We start from the raw sequence: 18,609 nt of genomic DNA on the forward strand, positions 1-18,609 counted from the left end.
AACAGAGGAAGAAGCTATTAGGATGAGGGACAGACTCAGGTATGTCCAGCAACTTACCTGGAGTCACTAAGAGTACAGCTCAGAAGCAGGCGCAGAGCTTGACTTCACAATGCAGCTCACCTTTGGACGTTCCAGGCTGAAGCCCAAAGTTGTTTCTGCCCCTTAGTTCATTTTTCCTCTGATTTGGTGAGGGTTGTGGGACTCAGACACCTTTGAGCTTCTAAAGATTTCAGCCTTTTGGGGTTGCTCAATCAATATCCACATACTCCTCTTCCTTTCTTGCCAGGTGCCTTTGATTTGGTTCCTCATTTACTTCCTGTCATGCCTAGAGTCAGGTGGCAGCAAGGTAGATCTAGCTCCAACTGGCACTTTGAGATGGGCATTAGGGATCCAGCAGGGTCCATGGTCTGGGAGCTAAAGGTCCCAGATAAGCAAGAGGTCGTAGATAATGTAAGGAGGGGTAAACCAGTGATAACTCTGGGGTTACTGGGGTGCCTTCAGAGCCCAGCACAGAGGGTCTTTGCTCTCTTTCATATCTTCTTCTGGGTATGGGTGGCTAAGGGCTCCCAGGTGTGTACTTAGAGCCTGATGTGGGAAAAGAGACTGCCCACAGGCCTCTGTTTCTGTGACTAAGGTGTGAGTACAGTACTCACTCCACTCCACTTCCTGGGTCCACAAGTAACAAAGCCATAGAGCAACACATGTCCCTGGAACAACCATTTACTTGAGGACGCAGGCATTTTTTCCTATATTAAAGCAAACATGGATGTAATATAAAATCGAAAGTTGAAGACCCACAGATTTATTTGACTAAACTCCAAATTGCATGTGGCAGATGGCTTTGGAGTTCCTCTTTATCCCTGGATTGTTCATGAGTGAGAAACATTGCTGAGGATTTGGTTTCTTTCTATGAGAGGCATAGGCTTCCTGGGCAGGTGCTCATGAACATTGCCATGGGAAGATGGTACACAGCCAGGCATTTGGATGCAAAAGGTGGCTTACTCCTGCTTTGGACAGAAAGGTCTGCTTAAGGGCTATTTCATAGGCTTGGATTCATCTAGAGGGAAAGAAGAAACAAAGCTGTGTCCACAGGCTAATGTGCTGAGGTTGTGAGATACCTTTCAACTTGGACCAAAGTCAATGTACAGGCAGTGATCCCTCTCCAGTGTCCCCTCCATTGGCCCTGCTTCCTGGGTCCAGCCAGTACCTGATGAAGATTGTGGTGGTGAGGGAGTAGGCAGCTACTGCACACCAGAGAATTGAGCCTTTGTGTAGGAAGTTTTGGCCACTACCTCACCAGTCCCCTTTACATTGGCTCCGGGTGTCACAAAGGGGGAAGGCATAAAATCAATAGAGTGGAGTCTTTGAAAGCCAAAGCAGCATTTTAAACCTTTTTTCTTTAGGGCTGAATGGGCAGCTTGCTTGAAGTTGATAGGTTTTGTGTTGCCAGTCCTATAATGAGATCTGAGCTTCCATCCTCCAGAGAAGCTGGAGATGCTGGGCCCATCTGGATGAGGGAGTTAGTGATGGCCTTAGCAGTATCAGAGGCCTCTTTTTTTTCTTCTTCATTTGGGTGCATTGTATATCATGCCATTTTGTCTTTACTGGGATGTCTCTAGACCCTCACATTTGTATGAGGTCACTCCTGAGGCCTCAGGCTTGGCCCCTGAAGCACCCAAGAAATATTTGGGTGGGAATTGTTTTTTTTTTTAAATAAGAAAGTCTGTACAAACATCAAAAGTTGATTGAAAAAAATAGTGCTATGTAGGAAAGGTCCCAAAAGCAGTAAGAAGAATTGATGTCCCCCTGCATCTGGACCCTGAAGTCCTTTTGGAATAGCAGTTAGTTTCTTACTTGGGAAAAATTAGATTCACAGGAAGTTGCAAACACAGTAAAGAGGCCCCCCTGTACCTTACATCTAGTTTTCCCCAGTGGTTACAACTCATATAACAATAGCGCAATATCAAAACTTGGAAATTGATATTGGTACAGGTTTCCGTATAAAAATTTTAAAAATTTATAAGAAACATTTTCTATTCTAAAATATAAATTTTTATATATAAATTTTTGATATAAATTTTCATGTCTCTGGGATAAATGCCCAGGAGTACAGTAGCTGAGTCATATGGAAGTTGCATGTTGAGTTGTGTAAGACACTGTCAAACTGATTTCCACCAGCAGTAAATGAGTGATCCAGTTTCTCCACTTCCTCACCAGCATTTGATGTTGTCATTGTTTTTTAGCTTAGCCATTCTGTTAAGTAGGTAGTGGTATCTCATTGTGGCTTTAAATTGCATTTCCCTAATAGCTAATGATGTTGAACGTCTTTGCATGTGTTTACTTGCCATCTGTATATCCTCTTCAGTGAAATTCAGTGAAATGCCTCTTCATATCTTTTGCCCGTTTTCTTTTCTTTCTTTCTTTCCTTCTTTCTTTCTTGTTTTTTTTTTTTTTTTTTTTTTGACAGTCTCACTCCTTTGCCCAGGCTGGAGTGCAGTGGTGTGATTTTGGCTCACTGCAACCTCCACCTCATGGGTTCAAGCGATTCTCCTGCCTCAGGAGTAGCTGGAATTACAGGTGCACACCACCACACCCAGCTAATTTTTGTATTTTTAATAGAAATGGGGTTTCGCCATGTTGGCCAGGCTGGTCTTGAACTCCTGACCTCAGGTGATCCACTCACCTTGGCCCCCAAAATGGCTTCTGCCCGTTTTCTAATTGGATGGTTTGTCTTCTTACTGTTAAGTTTTGATATTCTTTATACACTCTAGATACAAGTCCTTTATTAAACATAAGGTTTGCAAATATTTTCTCCCAGTCTACAGCTTGATTTTTCATTCTATTCACAGGGTCTTTCACAGGGTCTTTCACAGAGCGAAAGATTTTATTTTTGATGAAGTCTAGTTTATGAATTTTTCCTTTTATGGGTTATGCTTTTGGTGTCACGTCTAAGAAAGAACTCTTTGCCTAGCTCTAAATCCAGAAGATTTTCTCCTATTTTTCCTAAAACTTTTATAGTTTTATATTTTAAATTTAGCTCAATGATCACTTTGAGTGAATTTTTGTGTAAGGTATAAGGTATAGATTGAAGTTCATGTTTTGCCTATAGATATTCCAGAACCATGTGTTGAAAAGGCTATTATTCCTCCACTGAATTGCTTTTGCACTTTTGTCAAAAATCAGTTTGGCGTATCTACCTGAGTCTATTTCTAGGCTCTCTGTCCAGTTCCAATTATCTGTCTGTCCCTCTGCCATTACTGCACAGTCTTGATTAATGTAGCCCTATAATAAGTCTTTAAATCAGGTACACTGGTTATTCTTCTTTTTCACAATTGTTTCAGCCCCTCTACTTCCTTTCCATAAAATTTTGGAAAAATCTTTTTTATATCTACAAAAAATCTTGCTTGAATTTTGATAAGAATTGGTTAAACCTGGATATCTATTTGGGAGAAATCAATGTCTTTACTATGTTGAGTTTTCCAATCTATGAACATGGTGTATTACTCCATTTCTTTAATTCTTTGATTTCCTTCATCAGTGTTGTGTAATTTTCAGTTTATACGTCCTGTACATGTTTTCCTTGATTTACACGTAAGTGTTTTTTGAGCAATAGTATATGGTATTGTGTTTTCATTCCGATGTCTGTGTGTTCATTGCTAGTATACAGGAATGCAATTAATTTTTATATGTTGATCTTGTATCCTGAGAATTTGCTAAACTCATGTATGAGTTCTAGCAGTTTCTCTGTAGATACTTTGAGATTTTTCAGATAGACAATCATGTCAACTGCAATCGTTTTACTTCTTCTTCTTCCTTGTTTTTTTTCTACTTTTTAAAAAAAAATTAGGTCAAGGGGTACATGTGCGGGTTTGATATATAGGTAAATTGCATGTCACAGGGGTCTGGTGTACAGGTTATTTTGCCACCCACGTAATAAGCATAGTACCTGATAGGTAGTTTTTTGATTCTCACCCTCTTCCCTCCCTCCACCCTCAAGTAGGCCTCAGTGTCTGTTGTTCCCCTCTTTATGTCCATATGTACTCGATGTTTACCTCTGACTTGTAAGTGAGAACATGCAGTTTGTGGACTTTTGTTCTTTTCACTTAGGATAATGTCCACCAGCTCCATCCACATTTATGCAAAGGACCAAAGGACATGATCTCCTTTTTTTTTTACAGCTGCATGGTATTTCACAGTGTATATATACAACATTTTCTTTATCCAGTCTACTTTTGATGGGCATTTAGGTTGATTCCATGTATATGCTATTGTGAATAGTGCTGTGATGAACACATGCGTGTGTGTGTCTTTATGGTAGAATGATTTATATTCCCTTGGGTATATACATGATAATGGGATGGCTGGGTCAAGTGTTAATTCTGCTTTGAGTTCTTTGAGAAATCACTAAACTGTTTTTTGTTCTGTAGATGTCTATTAGTTCAGTTAGTTATATATTCCCACTAGTAGTGTATAACTATCCCCTTTCTCCACAACCTCTGTGTTTTTTTTATGTTTTAGTAATAGCCATTAAATGTCTGGGGTGAGATGGTATCTCATTGTGATTTTGATTTGCATTTCTCTAATGATTAGTGATGTTGAGCATTTTCTCATATGCTTGTTTGCCACATGTATGACTTCTTTTAAAAAGTATCTATTCGTGTGCTCTGCTACTTTTTAATGGGGTTATTTTTGCTTGTTGATTTAAGTTCCTTATAGATTCTAGATATTAGACCTTTGTTGGACGCATAGTTTGAGAATATTTTGTCCCATTTCGTAGGTTATCTGTTCACACTGTTGATAGTTTCTTTTGCTGTGCAGAAGTTCCTTAGTTTAAATAGGTCTTATTTGTCAATTTTTGGGTTTTCTTGCAATTGCTTTTGGCATCTTTGTCATAAAATCTTTGCCAGAGCCTATATCCAGAATGATATTTCCTAAGTTATCTTCCAGGATTTTTATAGTTTGAAGTATTACATTTAAGTCTTTAAACCTCCTGGAGTTGATTTTTCTATATGGTGTAAGGAAGGGGTCAAGTTTCAATCTTCTGCATATGGCTAGCCACTTATCCCAGCACCATGTACTGAATATGGAGTTCTTTCTTCATTACTTGTTGTCAACTTTGTTGATGATCAGATGGTTGTAAGTGTGCAACATTATTTCTGGGCTCTCTATTATGTTTCACTGGTCTATGTGCCTGTTATTGTACCAGCATCATGCTGTTTTGGGTACTGTAGCATTGTACTACAGTTTGAAGTTTGGTAACATGATGCCTCCAGCTTTACTCTTTTTCCTTAGGATTGCCTTGACTATTTCAGCTTCTTTTAGGTTCCATATGAATTTTATTTTATTTTCTAATTCTCTGAAGAATGTCATTGTTAGTTTGATAGGAATAATATTGAATCTGTAAATTGTTTCAGGCAGTATGGCCATTTTAACAATATTGATTCTTTCTATCCATCAGCATGGAATGTTTTTCCATTTGTTTGTGTCATTTCTGATTTATTTTAGCAGTTTTTTTTAACTCTTGTTCTAGAGATCTTTCACCTCCTTGGTTAGCCATATTCCCAGGAATTTTTCTCTTTTTGTAGCTATTGTGAATGGGATTACATCCTTAATTGGCTCTCAGCTTGGATGTTGTTGGTGTATAGGAATGCTACTGATTTTTGAACATTGATTTTATATTCCGAAACTTTGCTGAAGTTGTTTATCAGATCAGGTAACTTTTAGGCAAGAATATGGCATTTTCTAGGAATAGAATAATATCGTCTGCAAATGGATAATTTGGCTTCCTCTTTCCCTATTTGGATGCCCTTTATGTACTTCTCTTGCCTGATTGCTCCTGATAGGACTTCCAATACTATGTTGAATAGGAGTGGTGAGAGAGAGCATCTTTGTCTTGTCCCAGTTTTCAAGGGGAATACTTCCAGCTTCTGCCCATTTAGTATGATGTTGGCTGTAGGCTTATCATAGATGGCTCTTATTATTTTGAAGTATGTCCCTTCAATGCCTAGTTTGTTGAGATTTTTTAACATGAAAGGATATTGAATTTTATTGAAAGCTTTTTTATATCTATTGAGATGATCATGTGGGTTTTGTTTTTAGTTCTGTTTATGGGATGAATCACATTTATTGATTTGCATATGTTGAACCGACCTTGCATCACAAGGATAAAGCCTACTTGATCATGATGAATTAGCTTTTTGATGTGCTGCTGGATTCAGTTTGCTAGTATTTTGTTGAAGATTTTTGTATCTATATTCATCAAGAATATTGGCCGTAAGTTTTCTTTTTTGTTGTGTCTCTGCCAGGTTTTGGTATCAGGATGATGTTGGCCTCACAGAATGAGTTATAGAGGATTCTTTCCTCTGCAGTTTTTTGAAATGATTTCAGAAGGAGTGGTACCAGGAATTACACATCTGGTGGAATTTGACTGTGAATCCATCTGGTCCTGGGCTTTTTTCTGGTTGGTAGGATTTTTATTACTGATTGTATTTCAGAACTCATTATTGGTCTGTTCAGGGATTCAATTTCTTCCTGGTTCAATCCTGGGAGGTTGTATGTTATCAGCAATTTATCCATTTCTTCTAGGTTTACTAGCTTTTGTGCATAGAGGTGTTGGTGTAGTCTCAGGGGATTTTTTGTATTTCTGTTGGGTCAGTGATAACATGCCTTTTGTCATTTTTTATTATATTTATTTGGATCCTCTCTCTTTTTTTCTTTATTAGTCTATCTAGTGGTCTATCTGTCTTATTAATTCTCTGAAATAACCAACTTCTGGATTTTTCAATCTTTTGTATGTTTTTCACATCTTTTCCCTCAATTCAGCTTTGATTTTGGTTATTTCTTGTCTTCTGCTAGTTTTGGGGCTCATTTGCTCTTGTTTCTCTAGTTACTCTACATCTCCTGCAGTGGTGATGTTAGGTTGTTAATTTAAGATCTTTCTAACTTTTTGATGTGGACACTTAGTGCTATGAAATTCCTTCTTAACACTGGTTTAGCTGTGTCCCAGGGATTCTGGTATGTTGTATCTTTGTTCTCCTTAGTTTCAAATAATTTCTTGATTTCTCCCTTAATTTCATTATTTACTCAGAAGTCATTCAGGAGGATGTTGTTTAATTTCCATGTAATCGTATGATTTTGAGAAATTTTTAGCATTGATTTCTTTTTTTATTGCACTGTGATCCAGGAATATGGTTGGCATGATTTCAGTTTTTTTGAATGTGCTGAGGATTGTTTTATGTCTGATTGTGTGGTGGATTTTAGAGTATGTGCCATCTGCAGATGAGAGGAATGTATATTATGTTGTTTTGGGGTGGAGAGTTCTGTGGATATCTGTTAGGTCCATTTGGTCAAGTTCTGAGTTCAGGTCCTAAATATCTTTGTTAGTTTTCTGCCTCGATGATCTGTCTAATACTGCCTGTGGAGAGTTGAAGTCTCCCACCATTATTGTGTGGTTATCTAAGTCTCTTTGGAGGTCCCTAAGAACTTGCTTTATGAATCTGATGCTCCTGTGTTGGGTGCATATGTATTTAGGATAGTTAGGTCTTCTTGTTGAATTGAGGCCTTTACCATTATATAATGCTCTTCTTGTCTTTTCTTATCTTTGTTGGTTTAAAGTCTGTTTTGTCTGAAATAAAAATAGCAACCCCTGGCCAGGCACGGTGGCTCACATCTGTAATCCCAGCACTTTGGGAGGCCAAGGCGGGTGGATCATGAGGTCAGGAGTTCAAGACCAGCCTAGCCAAGATGGTGAAACCCCATCTCTACTAAAAATACAAAAAATTAGCTGGGCATGGTGGCAGGCACCTGTAATCCCAGCTACTCAGGAGGCTGAGGCAAAGAATTGCTTGAACCTGGGAGGTGGAGGTTGCAATGAGTTGAGGTTGTGCCACTTCACTCCAGCCTGGGCAACAGAGCGGGACTCTGTCTCAAAAAAAATAAAAGAATAGCAACCCCTGCTTTTTTGTGTTTTTTGTTTGCTTGGTAGATTTTTCTCTATCACTTTACTTTGAGCCTATGGGTGTCGTTGCATGTGATATGGGTCTCACGAAGACAGCATACCATTGGGTCTCACTTCTTTACTCAACTTGGCACTCTGTGCCTTTCAATTGGGGCATGTAGCCTATTTACATTCAAGGCTAGTATTGATATGTGTGCATTTGATCCTGTCATCATGTTGTTTACTGGTTATTATACAGGATTTTTTGTGTGGTTGCTTTATAGTGTCACTGGTCTATGTACTTAAGAGTGCTTTTGTAATGGGTGGTAACAGCCTTTCCTTTCCATATTTAGCACTCCCTTCAGGATCTCTTGTAAGGCAAGTCTGCTGTTAATGAATTCCCTTCACATTTGCTAGTCTGAAAAGGATCTTATTTCTCCTTCACTAATGAAGCTTAGTTTGGCTATAAATAAAATTATTGGTTGTAAATTATTTTCTTTAAGAATGCTGAATATAGGCCCCCAATCTTTTCTAGCATGTAGGGTTTCTGCTGAATGGTCTGCTGTTAGCTTGATGGGGTTTCCTTTGTAGGTGACCTGCCCCTTCTCTCTATCTGCCTTTAACATGATTTTTTTTTTCATTTCGATCTGGGAGAATGTGATGACTGTGCATCTTGGGGATGGTCTTCTTGTGTAGTATTTTCAGGGGTTCTCTATATTTCCTGAATTTGAATGCTGGCCTGTCTAGGTAGGTTGGGGAAATTCTTGTGGACAATATCCTGAAATATGTCTTCCAAATTGTTTGCTTTCTCTCCTTCTCTTTCAGGGATGCCAATGAGTCATAGATGTGATCTTTTTGCATAATCCTATATTTCTCAGAGGTATTGGTCATTCTTCTTTGTTGCTTTTTCTTTATTTTTGTCTGAGTTATTTCAAAGAGCCAGTCTTCAAGCTCTGAGATTCTTTCCTGAGCTTGGTCAGTCCTGCTGTTAATACATTCAGTTGTATCCTGAAATTCATTAAGTGAGTTTTTCAACTCTCTCAGATCAGTTTGGCTCTTGCTTAAGATGGCCATTTCGTCTCTCATTTCCTGTATTGTTTTATTGTATTCCTCAGAATCCTTGGATTGAGTTTTGACTTTCTCCTGAATCTTGATGATCATCATTTCTATCCATATTCTGAATTCTATTTCTGTCATTTCAGCCATTTCAGCCTGGTAAAGAACCATTATGGGGAAGTAGTGTGGTCACTTGGAGGTAACAAGACACTCTGGCTTTTTGAGTTGCCAGAGTTCTTGGCCTGGTTCTTTCTCATCTTTGTGGGCTGAAATTCTTTCAGTCTTTGAAGTTGCATTCCTTTGCATGTTTTTTTTTTCTTTTTTGATGTCCTTGGGGGTTTGATTGTGATATAAGGTGGGTTCAGTTGGCTGGTTTTGTTTCTGGGAGATTTTAGTGGGGCAAAGGTCAGCTCAGGACTTCTGGGCTGTGTGTTCTAACTCTGGGGGGCTGGTATCAAGTCCTCAGTTTTGTTCTCTGGCCCTTCAAGGTTAGAAACCTGCTGTGCTGAAGGGGCTGAGGTGTTCCTGGTCTGCTGGTCACAACACTGCAATGGATGGTGCCAGCCAAAGCACTCCATCGGACAGTAGCAGCAGGATCCATGCTCATTCACATGTGCCAGCAGCAGTAGCAGAACGGCAAGGTGCACTTTCTTTGGTTGGGGTGGGTGCTGGTAGGCGCAGGGGTTGCCAGCCTCCATGCAGATGTTCACAGTGTCAGCGATGGCAATGTGGCTTGGGGGCAGCTACTTCTTCTTTTTTAAAATGTGTGCACTTTATTTCATTTTCTTGCCTTATTGGACTAGTTAGAGCTTCCGGTATTATGTTGAATATCAGTGTCAAGAGCAGATAGCCTTGCCTTGTTGCTACTCTTAGAGGGAAAGCAGTCAGTCTTTAACCATGAAGTGTGATGTTAACTGTAGATTTACTGTAAATATTCTTTATCAAGTTAAGGACATTCCCCTCTGTGCCTGGTTTTTATCATGAATGAGTGTTGAATTTTGTTGAAGGCTTTTTCCGCATCACATAATAGGATACTATGATTTTAATTATTTTTTTGAGATGACGTAGATTCAAATGAAGTTGTAAGAACTAATACAGATAGATGCTATGTACTCTTCAGCCATATTCCCCTAATGATAACATCTGGTGAAATGATCATACAATATCACAAATGGGATATTGACATTGACACAGTCAAAATACAGAACATTTCAATCACCATGGGTAGCTCTCATTTTGCTCATATATAGACATATCTACTTCCCTTCCATATGCACTCTCTCCTTAATCTCTGGAAACCACTAATCAGTTCTCCATTTCTATAGTTTTGTTATTTTAAGAATGTTACATAAATAGAATAATATAGTATGGAACCTTTGGGGATGGTCTTTTTTTTTCACTTACAATCATTCTCTACAGATTCATCCAGGCCGTTGCCTGTATCAAGTGTGTATTTCTTTGTATCGCTGAGTAGTCTTCCATAGTATACATGTACCATCATTGAAGCATTACTGAGTTGTTTCCAGTTTTTTACTATTATGAATAGTGCTACCACAAACACTTATGTGCAAGTTTTGTGTCAACACAAGTCTTTATTCCTCTGGGATAAATGCCCAGGAGTGCAATTACTGGGTCATATAGTTGCTGGATATTTAGTTTTTAAGGAAACTGCCAAACTGTTTTCCAATGTGGCAATACCATTTTACATTCCCACCAACAATGTTATGAGTGATTCAGTTTCTCCACATTCTTACCAGCATTTGGTGTTGTCACTATATTTTTACAAAGATGAAATTCACATAACAATCTGTGATATTTAGTACATTCACAATGTTATGCAACCATCACCTCTATCTAATTTCTAAACATTTGCATCACCGTAAAATAAAACCTCATACTCATTCGGCAGTTAGTCCTCATTCTTCCCCTCCCCTCAGTTCGTGGCAACCACCAATCTGCTTTCTGTCTCTATGGATTTACCTATTCCAGACATTTTATATAGATGGAATCATACAATATGTAACCTATTATGATTGGCTTCTTTCAGTTAGCTTAATGTTTTCAAGGTTCATTCATGTTTCAGCATGTTATCAGTACTTCGTTCCCTTTATGGCTGAATAATATTCCACTGTGTGGATATACCAAAATTTTGTTTATCCGTTTATTAATTGATGTACATTCGGTATGTTTCCACTTTTGGTGCTGCTAAGAACATTTGTGCAAAAGTATTTGTTTGAGTCCTTATTTTCCATTCCTTTGGGTATATACCGAGGAGTGGAATTGTGGAGTCAAATGGTAATTCTATGTTTAACTTTTTGAGAAACCACCAAACTGTTTTTGATAGCAGGTGCAACATTTTAAATTCCCACCAGCAATGTATGAGGGTTCCAATTTCTTCACCTTCTCACCAACACTTGTTATTTTCTTCTTTTTTAATTATAGCCATTCTAGTGGGTGGGAAGTGGTATGCTGTGGTTTCGGTTGTCATTTTTCTGATGACTAATAATGTTGAACATCATTACATATGCTTGTTGGCCATTTATATATCTTCTTTGGGAATAAATCTATTTAAGTCCTTTGCCTGTTTTTTATTGTGTTGTCTTTTTTATTGTTGCATTTTAGGCGTTATGTGTATATTCTAGAGACTAGGTTTTAATTAGCCATATGATTTGCAAATGTTTCTCCCATTCCGTAGGTCTTTTCATTTTCTTGATAACGTCCTTTGATGCCCAAAAGTTTTTATGAAGTCCAATTTATCTATTTTGTTGTTGTTGTTCATGTTCTTAGGGTCATAAAGTTCCATTGCGAAATTCAAGGTCATGAAGATTTACTTCTATGTTTTCTTTTAAGAGTTTTACAGTTTTAACTCCTATGTTTAGGTTGTTGATCAGTTTTGAGCTGAATTTTGTATATGATATAAGGTAGGAGTCCAACTTCATTCTTTTCTCTGTGGATATCCAGTTGTCACACTACCATTTGTTGAAGACTAATCTTTGCCTCATTGAGTGGTGTTGGCACCCTGGTTGAAAATCAATTGGCCATAGATTAATGGGTTTAGGGGCCAGGCATGGTGGCTCACGCTTGTAATCCCAGCACTTTGGGAGGCTGAGGCTAGCGAATCATTTGAGGTCAGGAGTTCCAGACCAACCTGGCCAATGTGGCAAAACACCATCTCTACCAAAAATACAAAAATTAGCTGGGCATGGTGTAGTCTCAGCTACCTGGGTGCCTGTAATCCCAGCTCCCCAGGAAGCTGAGGCAGGAGAATCGCTTGACCTGGGAGGTGGAGGTTGCAGTGAGCCTAGATCGAACCACTGCTCTCCAGCCTGGGAGACAGAGCAAGACTCTGTCTTAAAAAAAAAAAATGGATTTATTTCTGAATTCTCAAGTCTATTTCATTGGTCTATATGTCTATACTTATACCAGTGCTACATTGTTTTGATTACTATTGCTTTGTGGTAAGTCTTAAAATCAGGACGTGAGTCTTTTTGTTTTTCAATATTGTTTTGAGGTGATCACATGATTTTTAGTCTTTGCCTGTTAACATAGCATATTATGGTAATATGGTGGTATGTATGATTAACATGGATTGACTTTTGCATATTGAACTACCCTTGCACACCAAGAATAAACTCAACTTGATCATGGTATATAAATCTTTTTTATAAATTGCTGAAACTTTCTTAAGGATTTTTGTGTCTATATTCATGGGAAATATTGGTCTGCAGGGTTTTTTTTTTCTTGCTTGTACAGTGTTTGTCTTTGCTGTCAAGGTAATACAATGAGTTGGGAGGTGTTTCCTCTTCTCTTTTCTGTAGGATATTATGTAGAATTGGTGCTAATTCTTCTTTAAACAACTAATATAATTCTTTAGTGAGGTCATCTGGGCTTAAAGTTTTCATTTCAGATTTTTAAATTATGAATTTGATTTCTTTCATAATTATATAGCCATTCAGATTATTTCATATTGGGTAAATTTTGGCAGTTTGTGCTTTTATAATGATTGGTCCATTTTATCTAAGTTTCCAAATTTATATGTGTATTCATAGTAGTAGTCCCTTATTATCCTTTTCATGTCTGCAGTCTATAGTAACATCTCCCTTTTCATTCAGAGTATTGGTAATTTGCATCTTCCCTTTTTCCTTTGTCAGTCTTGCTAGAGATTGGTACATTTTATTAATTTTATGAAAGAACTAGATTTGTATTGGGTTTCTCTATTGTTTTTCTCTCTTTAATATTATGTTTATTGATACAAATATTTGTACATCTTTATGCGGTACATATGATATTTTGTTAAATGCATAGACTGTGAAAGTATCAAGTTAGGGTACTTGGGGTGTCCATAATCGCTAATATTTATCATTTCTATGTGTTGGGAACATTGCAAGTCCTCTCTCCTAGCTATTTTGAAATATACAATACATTGTTGTTAGCTATGGTCACCATATACTCTGCTATCAAACTGTCTTCAGTATTATTGATTTTTATTATTATTTTCTTCCTTCTGCTTGCTTTGGGTTTATTTTATTCTTATTCTTGTAGGTTCCTTAAGTGGAAGCTTATATTATTAATTTTAGATTTTCCCTCATTTCTAACACAAAAATTTAGTTTTATACATTATCATCTCAGCACAGCTTTACCTGTGTCCCACAAATTTTGATACATTGTATTTTCACTTTAATTCAGTTCAATGTAATTTTTATTTCTTTTAAGACCTCGTTAACCCGTGAATTTGTTTCAAAGTATGCTTTTTAATTTCTAAGTGTTTGTAGATTTTCAAGTTGTCTCTGTTATTGTTTTCCAATTTGATTCCATCATAGAGAAAACATCATTTATTATTTGAATTCTTTTAATATTTTGTGGATTGTTTTATCACCGAAAATATGTCTATATTGGTATATATTTCTTGGGTGTTTGAAGTAATGTAAATTATATTCTTTTCAGGTGGAGCAATCTATACATTTTATTTAGGCCTTATTGAAACCTGTTGTTGGGCTCTTATACATCTTGCTGATTTTCTGTGTAGTTGTTCTATCAGTTGTTGAGAGAGGGTGTTGAAGTCCCCATCTATAAAGGTGAATTTTTCTATTTCTCCGTTCAGTTCTAAAAATGTTTGCTTCCTATATTTGCAGGTCTTCTGTTTAAAGCATACACATTTAGAAGTACTATGTCTTGTTGGTGGATTGACACTTTCAGCATTATGTAATGTCCCTATCTGTCGCTGGTATTTTTTTCTTTTTTTGCTCTGAAGTCTACTTTATCTAATATCACTAGAGCCACCTCTGTTACTTTTTAAAATTAATATTTGCATGGTGTATCTTTTTCCATTATTTTACTTTCAGCCTTTCTAAATCATTATATCTGAGGTGAGCATCTTGCAACAGCATATCATTGGATCATGTTATCTTCTTTGCCAATCTCTGTCTTTTAATTGGTGTGTTTAGACCATTTTCATTTATTGTATTTATTGATAAATTAGTGCTTAGTTCTGCCAATTTATTTTTGTTTTCTGTTTGTTCTCTGGTTTTTTGTTTTTCTAGTTTCTTTTTTCTGACTTCCTGTGGGTTACTCAAACAATGTTTAGAATTCCATTTGGTTCATGTATAGCATTTTTGAATCTATCTTTTTGTATAGCATTTTTAGGGATCACTCTAGGTATTACATTATATATATGCATAACTTAGAATAATCTACTGGTGTCAACATTTTGCCAGTTTCAGTGAAGTGTAGAAACCCTACCTCTCCTTTCACCCCTTTACTTTCCTCTATTTATAATGTAATTGTGTTAAATATTCCTTCCACATACATTTACAGACACATCAGACAATGTTATAATCGATGATTTAACCTTCAAACATAATTTGGAAAACTCAAGAGGAGAAGGAAAGTCCATTATATTTACCCATAACTTTTTCTCTTTCCATTGGTCTTTATTCCCTTCTAATGTTCAATATCCTTTCTTTTATCATTCCCTTTCCGCTTAGAGAATTTTCTTTAGATATTCTCTTTGTAGAGGCATATTGTTGACTAATTTTGTTAGTGTCTCTTGATCTGAGAATGTCTTGATCTCCCTTTCATATCTGAAGCATATTTTCACTGAGTATAGGGTTCTGGGTTGACAGTTCTCTTTATTCAGCATTTGAAAAATATTATGCTACTTCCTTCTGGAATCCATGGTTTATGAACAAAAATTCACTCTCATTCAAGTTATTTTTCTTCTATAGGTATCATTTCTCTTTCACTGTATTCAAGGCTTTTCTCTTCATGTTTCAGAAGTTTTGTTGTTACAGGTCTTGGAGTGGATTTCTTTATATTTATACTGTTTGAGGTTCACTCAGCTTCTTAAATTTCCAGATGTATGTCTTTTGTCAAATTTGGGGAGTTTTCAGCAATTATTTCTTTGAATACTTTTTTTTTTTGGTCTCATTCTCTTTCTCATCTCCTTCTGGAATTCCAGTGACATGAAAGTTAGATCTTTTGTTTGTAATTCTGTATGTCCCTGAGTCTATGTTTACTTTTTTTTCCAGGATATCTTCTCTCTGTTGTTCAGACTGATCATTTCTTTTTATTTTATTTTATTTTATTTTATTTTATTTTATTTTATTTTATTATACTTTAAGTTGTAGGGTACATGTGCACAATGTGCAGGTTAGTTACATATGTATACATGTGCCATGCTGGTGTGCTGCACCCATTAACTCGTCATTTAGCATTAGGTATATCTCCTAATGCTAACCCTCCCCCCTCCCCCCTCCCCCCACCCCACAACAGTCCCCAGAGTGTGATGTTTCTATTGTTCTATCTTAATTCTTTCCTCTGTTTTTACCATTCTCCTCTTGATTTGATTCACTGAATTTATTTCCATTATTGTATTTTTCATTTCTAAAATTTCCATTTGGTTCCTTTTTATATGTTCTGTTTCTCTGCTGAGAATTCTGATTACTTTGCTGAGACTTTCTATATTTTTTTCATTTGCTTCCAAGCATGGTTATAATTGTTGGTTGAAGCACTTTAATGATTACTGCTTTAAAATCCTTGTCAGGCAGTTCTGACATCTGTGTCATCTTGCTGTTGGCATCTGCCAATAATATTTTCCATTCCGTTTGATATCTTACTGGTTCTTGGTCTGACAAGTGCTTTGCTACTGAAACTTGGGCATTTTGGATATTGCATTATAAGACTGGATCTTATTTAAATTTTCTGTTTTAGCTGACTTCCTCTGACACTGCTCTGGCAGGAAAGGCGGGCACCATCTTATTCTTCATTGACATCAGGGAGGATGGAGCTCCTCATTACTGCTGGACAGGGGTGAGGATTCCAACTCCCTACTAGGCTTTTACTGATACTACTCTAGTGCGGATAGGGAAGGGCACCTCATTACTGCTATGTGGGGGTGGAGTCTAGGCTCCTCATTTGGCTTTTGTTGATGGAATATAATGGGACTGCATTTTCTTCTATGGTGTTTGGCTGGAGTAGAGCAGTTATTGTCTAAAAGTTTTCTGTCTTGCTAGGTTACCTCTTTCCTGGTCTTTTGGCTAGAAAGAGCAGGCTTTTGTTGGGGCTTCTTTGTTAGTGCCCATTGGCATTCTGGGTTTCTGGCTTCTTCAGCTCCAAGTCTGGTATATATGAGGCAGAAACAAAATCCAGAGAACTCGCCACTGCATCATTGCTCAGGTCCCAAGGTCCCTAACCAGTATACTTTTTTCTTTCCACCTTTTAATGTCTTATTATGTTTGTTTTATATATAATGCCCAGAGGTTTTAGTGATACTCAGTGAGAGAATGGGGAAAAGTACTTCTCCATATTTCCAGAGGCAGAGGTTTAGACTTGAGATTTTAGAGGCTGATGCTGTACTGCCAAGGAGGTTTATGGGAAGTAGAGCTGTCCTTATATATTAATGTCTTAGTGGAGCTCTTATTTCATGTCTACATCATGAAAAACAAAAAGAAATGAAACTTTACCTGGGTTTGCATATGTCTGCTTATCTGTCACTGGAGGAGTAGCCATGATCATAACCTGCTCAGTCAGTTTCCTTTACATCAGTGCACCAGGGTTTCATGAGCCCCCTTTCAATATCTGTTGCTCCCTTCCTGTGTCTGTCAGGCTTTGAACTGTTAGCTCACTTGGCTGTATCCTAACAGTGCCACAGTTGGTGGCTGCTTCTTCTATGAACCATAAGGCTTACTCTAGTAGAGCTGAAGAGGCCCTAAGCCATCACCTAATTTAGCCACCATGTTTTCATATAAGGAAATTGCATCTCAGAGAACAGAGGAAGTTTTCCTGGATCTCACTGCATATCACACAAAAGCAAATCCAGACGTAGGACCCAGATATCATGCTTGTAGGCCCAGTGTTATTTTAGTCACATGAAGCTGCTCCTCCATCCACCCCTCTACCTTCCAGTGAACTTTGTTCTTTCCTCTGGTCAAGGACTGTCATTTTATCCCAGCCAACTGTCTCACAAAAATGCCCCTCATTCTTGGGGGTGGGGGTGCTCAATGAGGGTGGTGGGTGGGAAGAAGGGAAAAGGAATGTGGCCGACTCCACACAAACCTGTCTTCAGAGTGAAAGTCTGTGATTCACGGGGTCAGTGGTCTCATCTTCATATCTGAAAGACAGTGTACTTTTTGTCTCCCTAAGCCCTGTGTCTAGGTCGTTTGGGAAACGCCTTGGAGAGTCAAGAATAAAATTGCAGGTCAAACAATGGATGACTGGAAAAGTCGGCTTGTAATCAAGAGCATGCTTCCCCATTTCGCCATGGTGGGAAATCGTCAGGAGCCCAGAAAGCTCCAGGAATCGGTCAGACAATGGGCCATGGGGGGAGGGGGGTATTGAATGCTTCTAATCTTAAACTTGAACGTAAGATGTGTTATTGAAATTTTCTGTGCAAACTTGGTGGCAGGGATCCAACTCAAAATATAAGGAATTCAAATGTGATCTAGAAGAGATCTAGGAGATGAGCTGATCCCACCCCTTGTGGGTTTCTAGAAGAGCTGGAAATATAGTCTAAGGTTCCATATAGCCTCCCAGTCTAGTAGTGATCACTGCATTGCACCCATTCAATAAGAAAAATGAGGAAGGATGAGAGAGGGAAGATGAGCTTACTTTTTCTCTTAATAGAAGCCAGTCAGAATGGCAAACACTAGATATATTGCATGAGCTTCCTAGTATGACTGAGAACAAAAAGCTAGTGAGTAGGGCACAGAGAGGTCTTCCCATTCAACTTTCTGGCCCTGTTGTCCTTTTAAAAACTCATCTGACACACTTCTACTTTCCTCCCTGGGAACTCAGACATCATCCAAGTGTTCTGAACCTCAGGATTAGGGATTCCAGTGGTAGTTCTAGGAGCAGGATGATGATAGAAGGGACTATGAGAGCCATTGACTAGTTTAATTTGACAATAAAAGCCTGCAACACCACCAATCTACCAAGATTAGCTCTGTTAGCAGGAATTGCAGCAAACACAATAGCTGTTATCTCAGGGTATTAGGGCCACAGAGGAGTGGCTTGCTTAATCTCTGGAATTAATAGAGCAGAGAGGAAATGGCTCTTATAGAGCCGTGGGTCGGCTTCCTTCCTTTTCATAGAACTGGAAGCCCTGGGCTCTGAGGTAATGC

At 37.9% G+C, this 18,609-nt stretch overlaps 1 protein-coding gene across 10 annotated transcripts in view; it reads left to right on the forward strand.

Moving 5' to 3' along the window:
• MAMLD1 (mastermind like domain containing 1) overlaps window positions 1-18,609 on the forward strand; it is a 153,944-nt gene that overhangs the window by 67,600 nt on the left and 67,735 nt on the right. For all 10 annotated transcript variants that reach the window (XM_034949398.3, XM_034949397.3, XM_055106108.2 and 7 more), the window contains one exon: window positions 17,633-17,791. In XM_034949398.3, the coding sequence (XP_034805289.1) occupies window positions 17,696-17,791 (96 nt within the window). In that variant the 5' untranslated portion in view covers window positions 17,633-17,695. The remainder of the gene's footprint in view (window positions 1-17,632; window positions 17,792-18,609) is intronic.

This window comes from Pan paniscus, chromosome X, assembly GCF_029289425.2.
Source record: "Pan paniscus chromosome X, NHGRI_mPanPan1-v2.0_pri, whole genome shotgun sequence".
In the NCBI taxonomy this organism is placed as follows: Eukaryota; Metazoa; Chordata; class Mammalia; order Primates; family Hominidae; genus Pan; species Pan paniscus.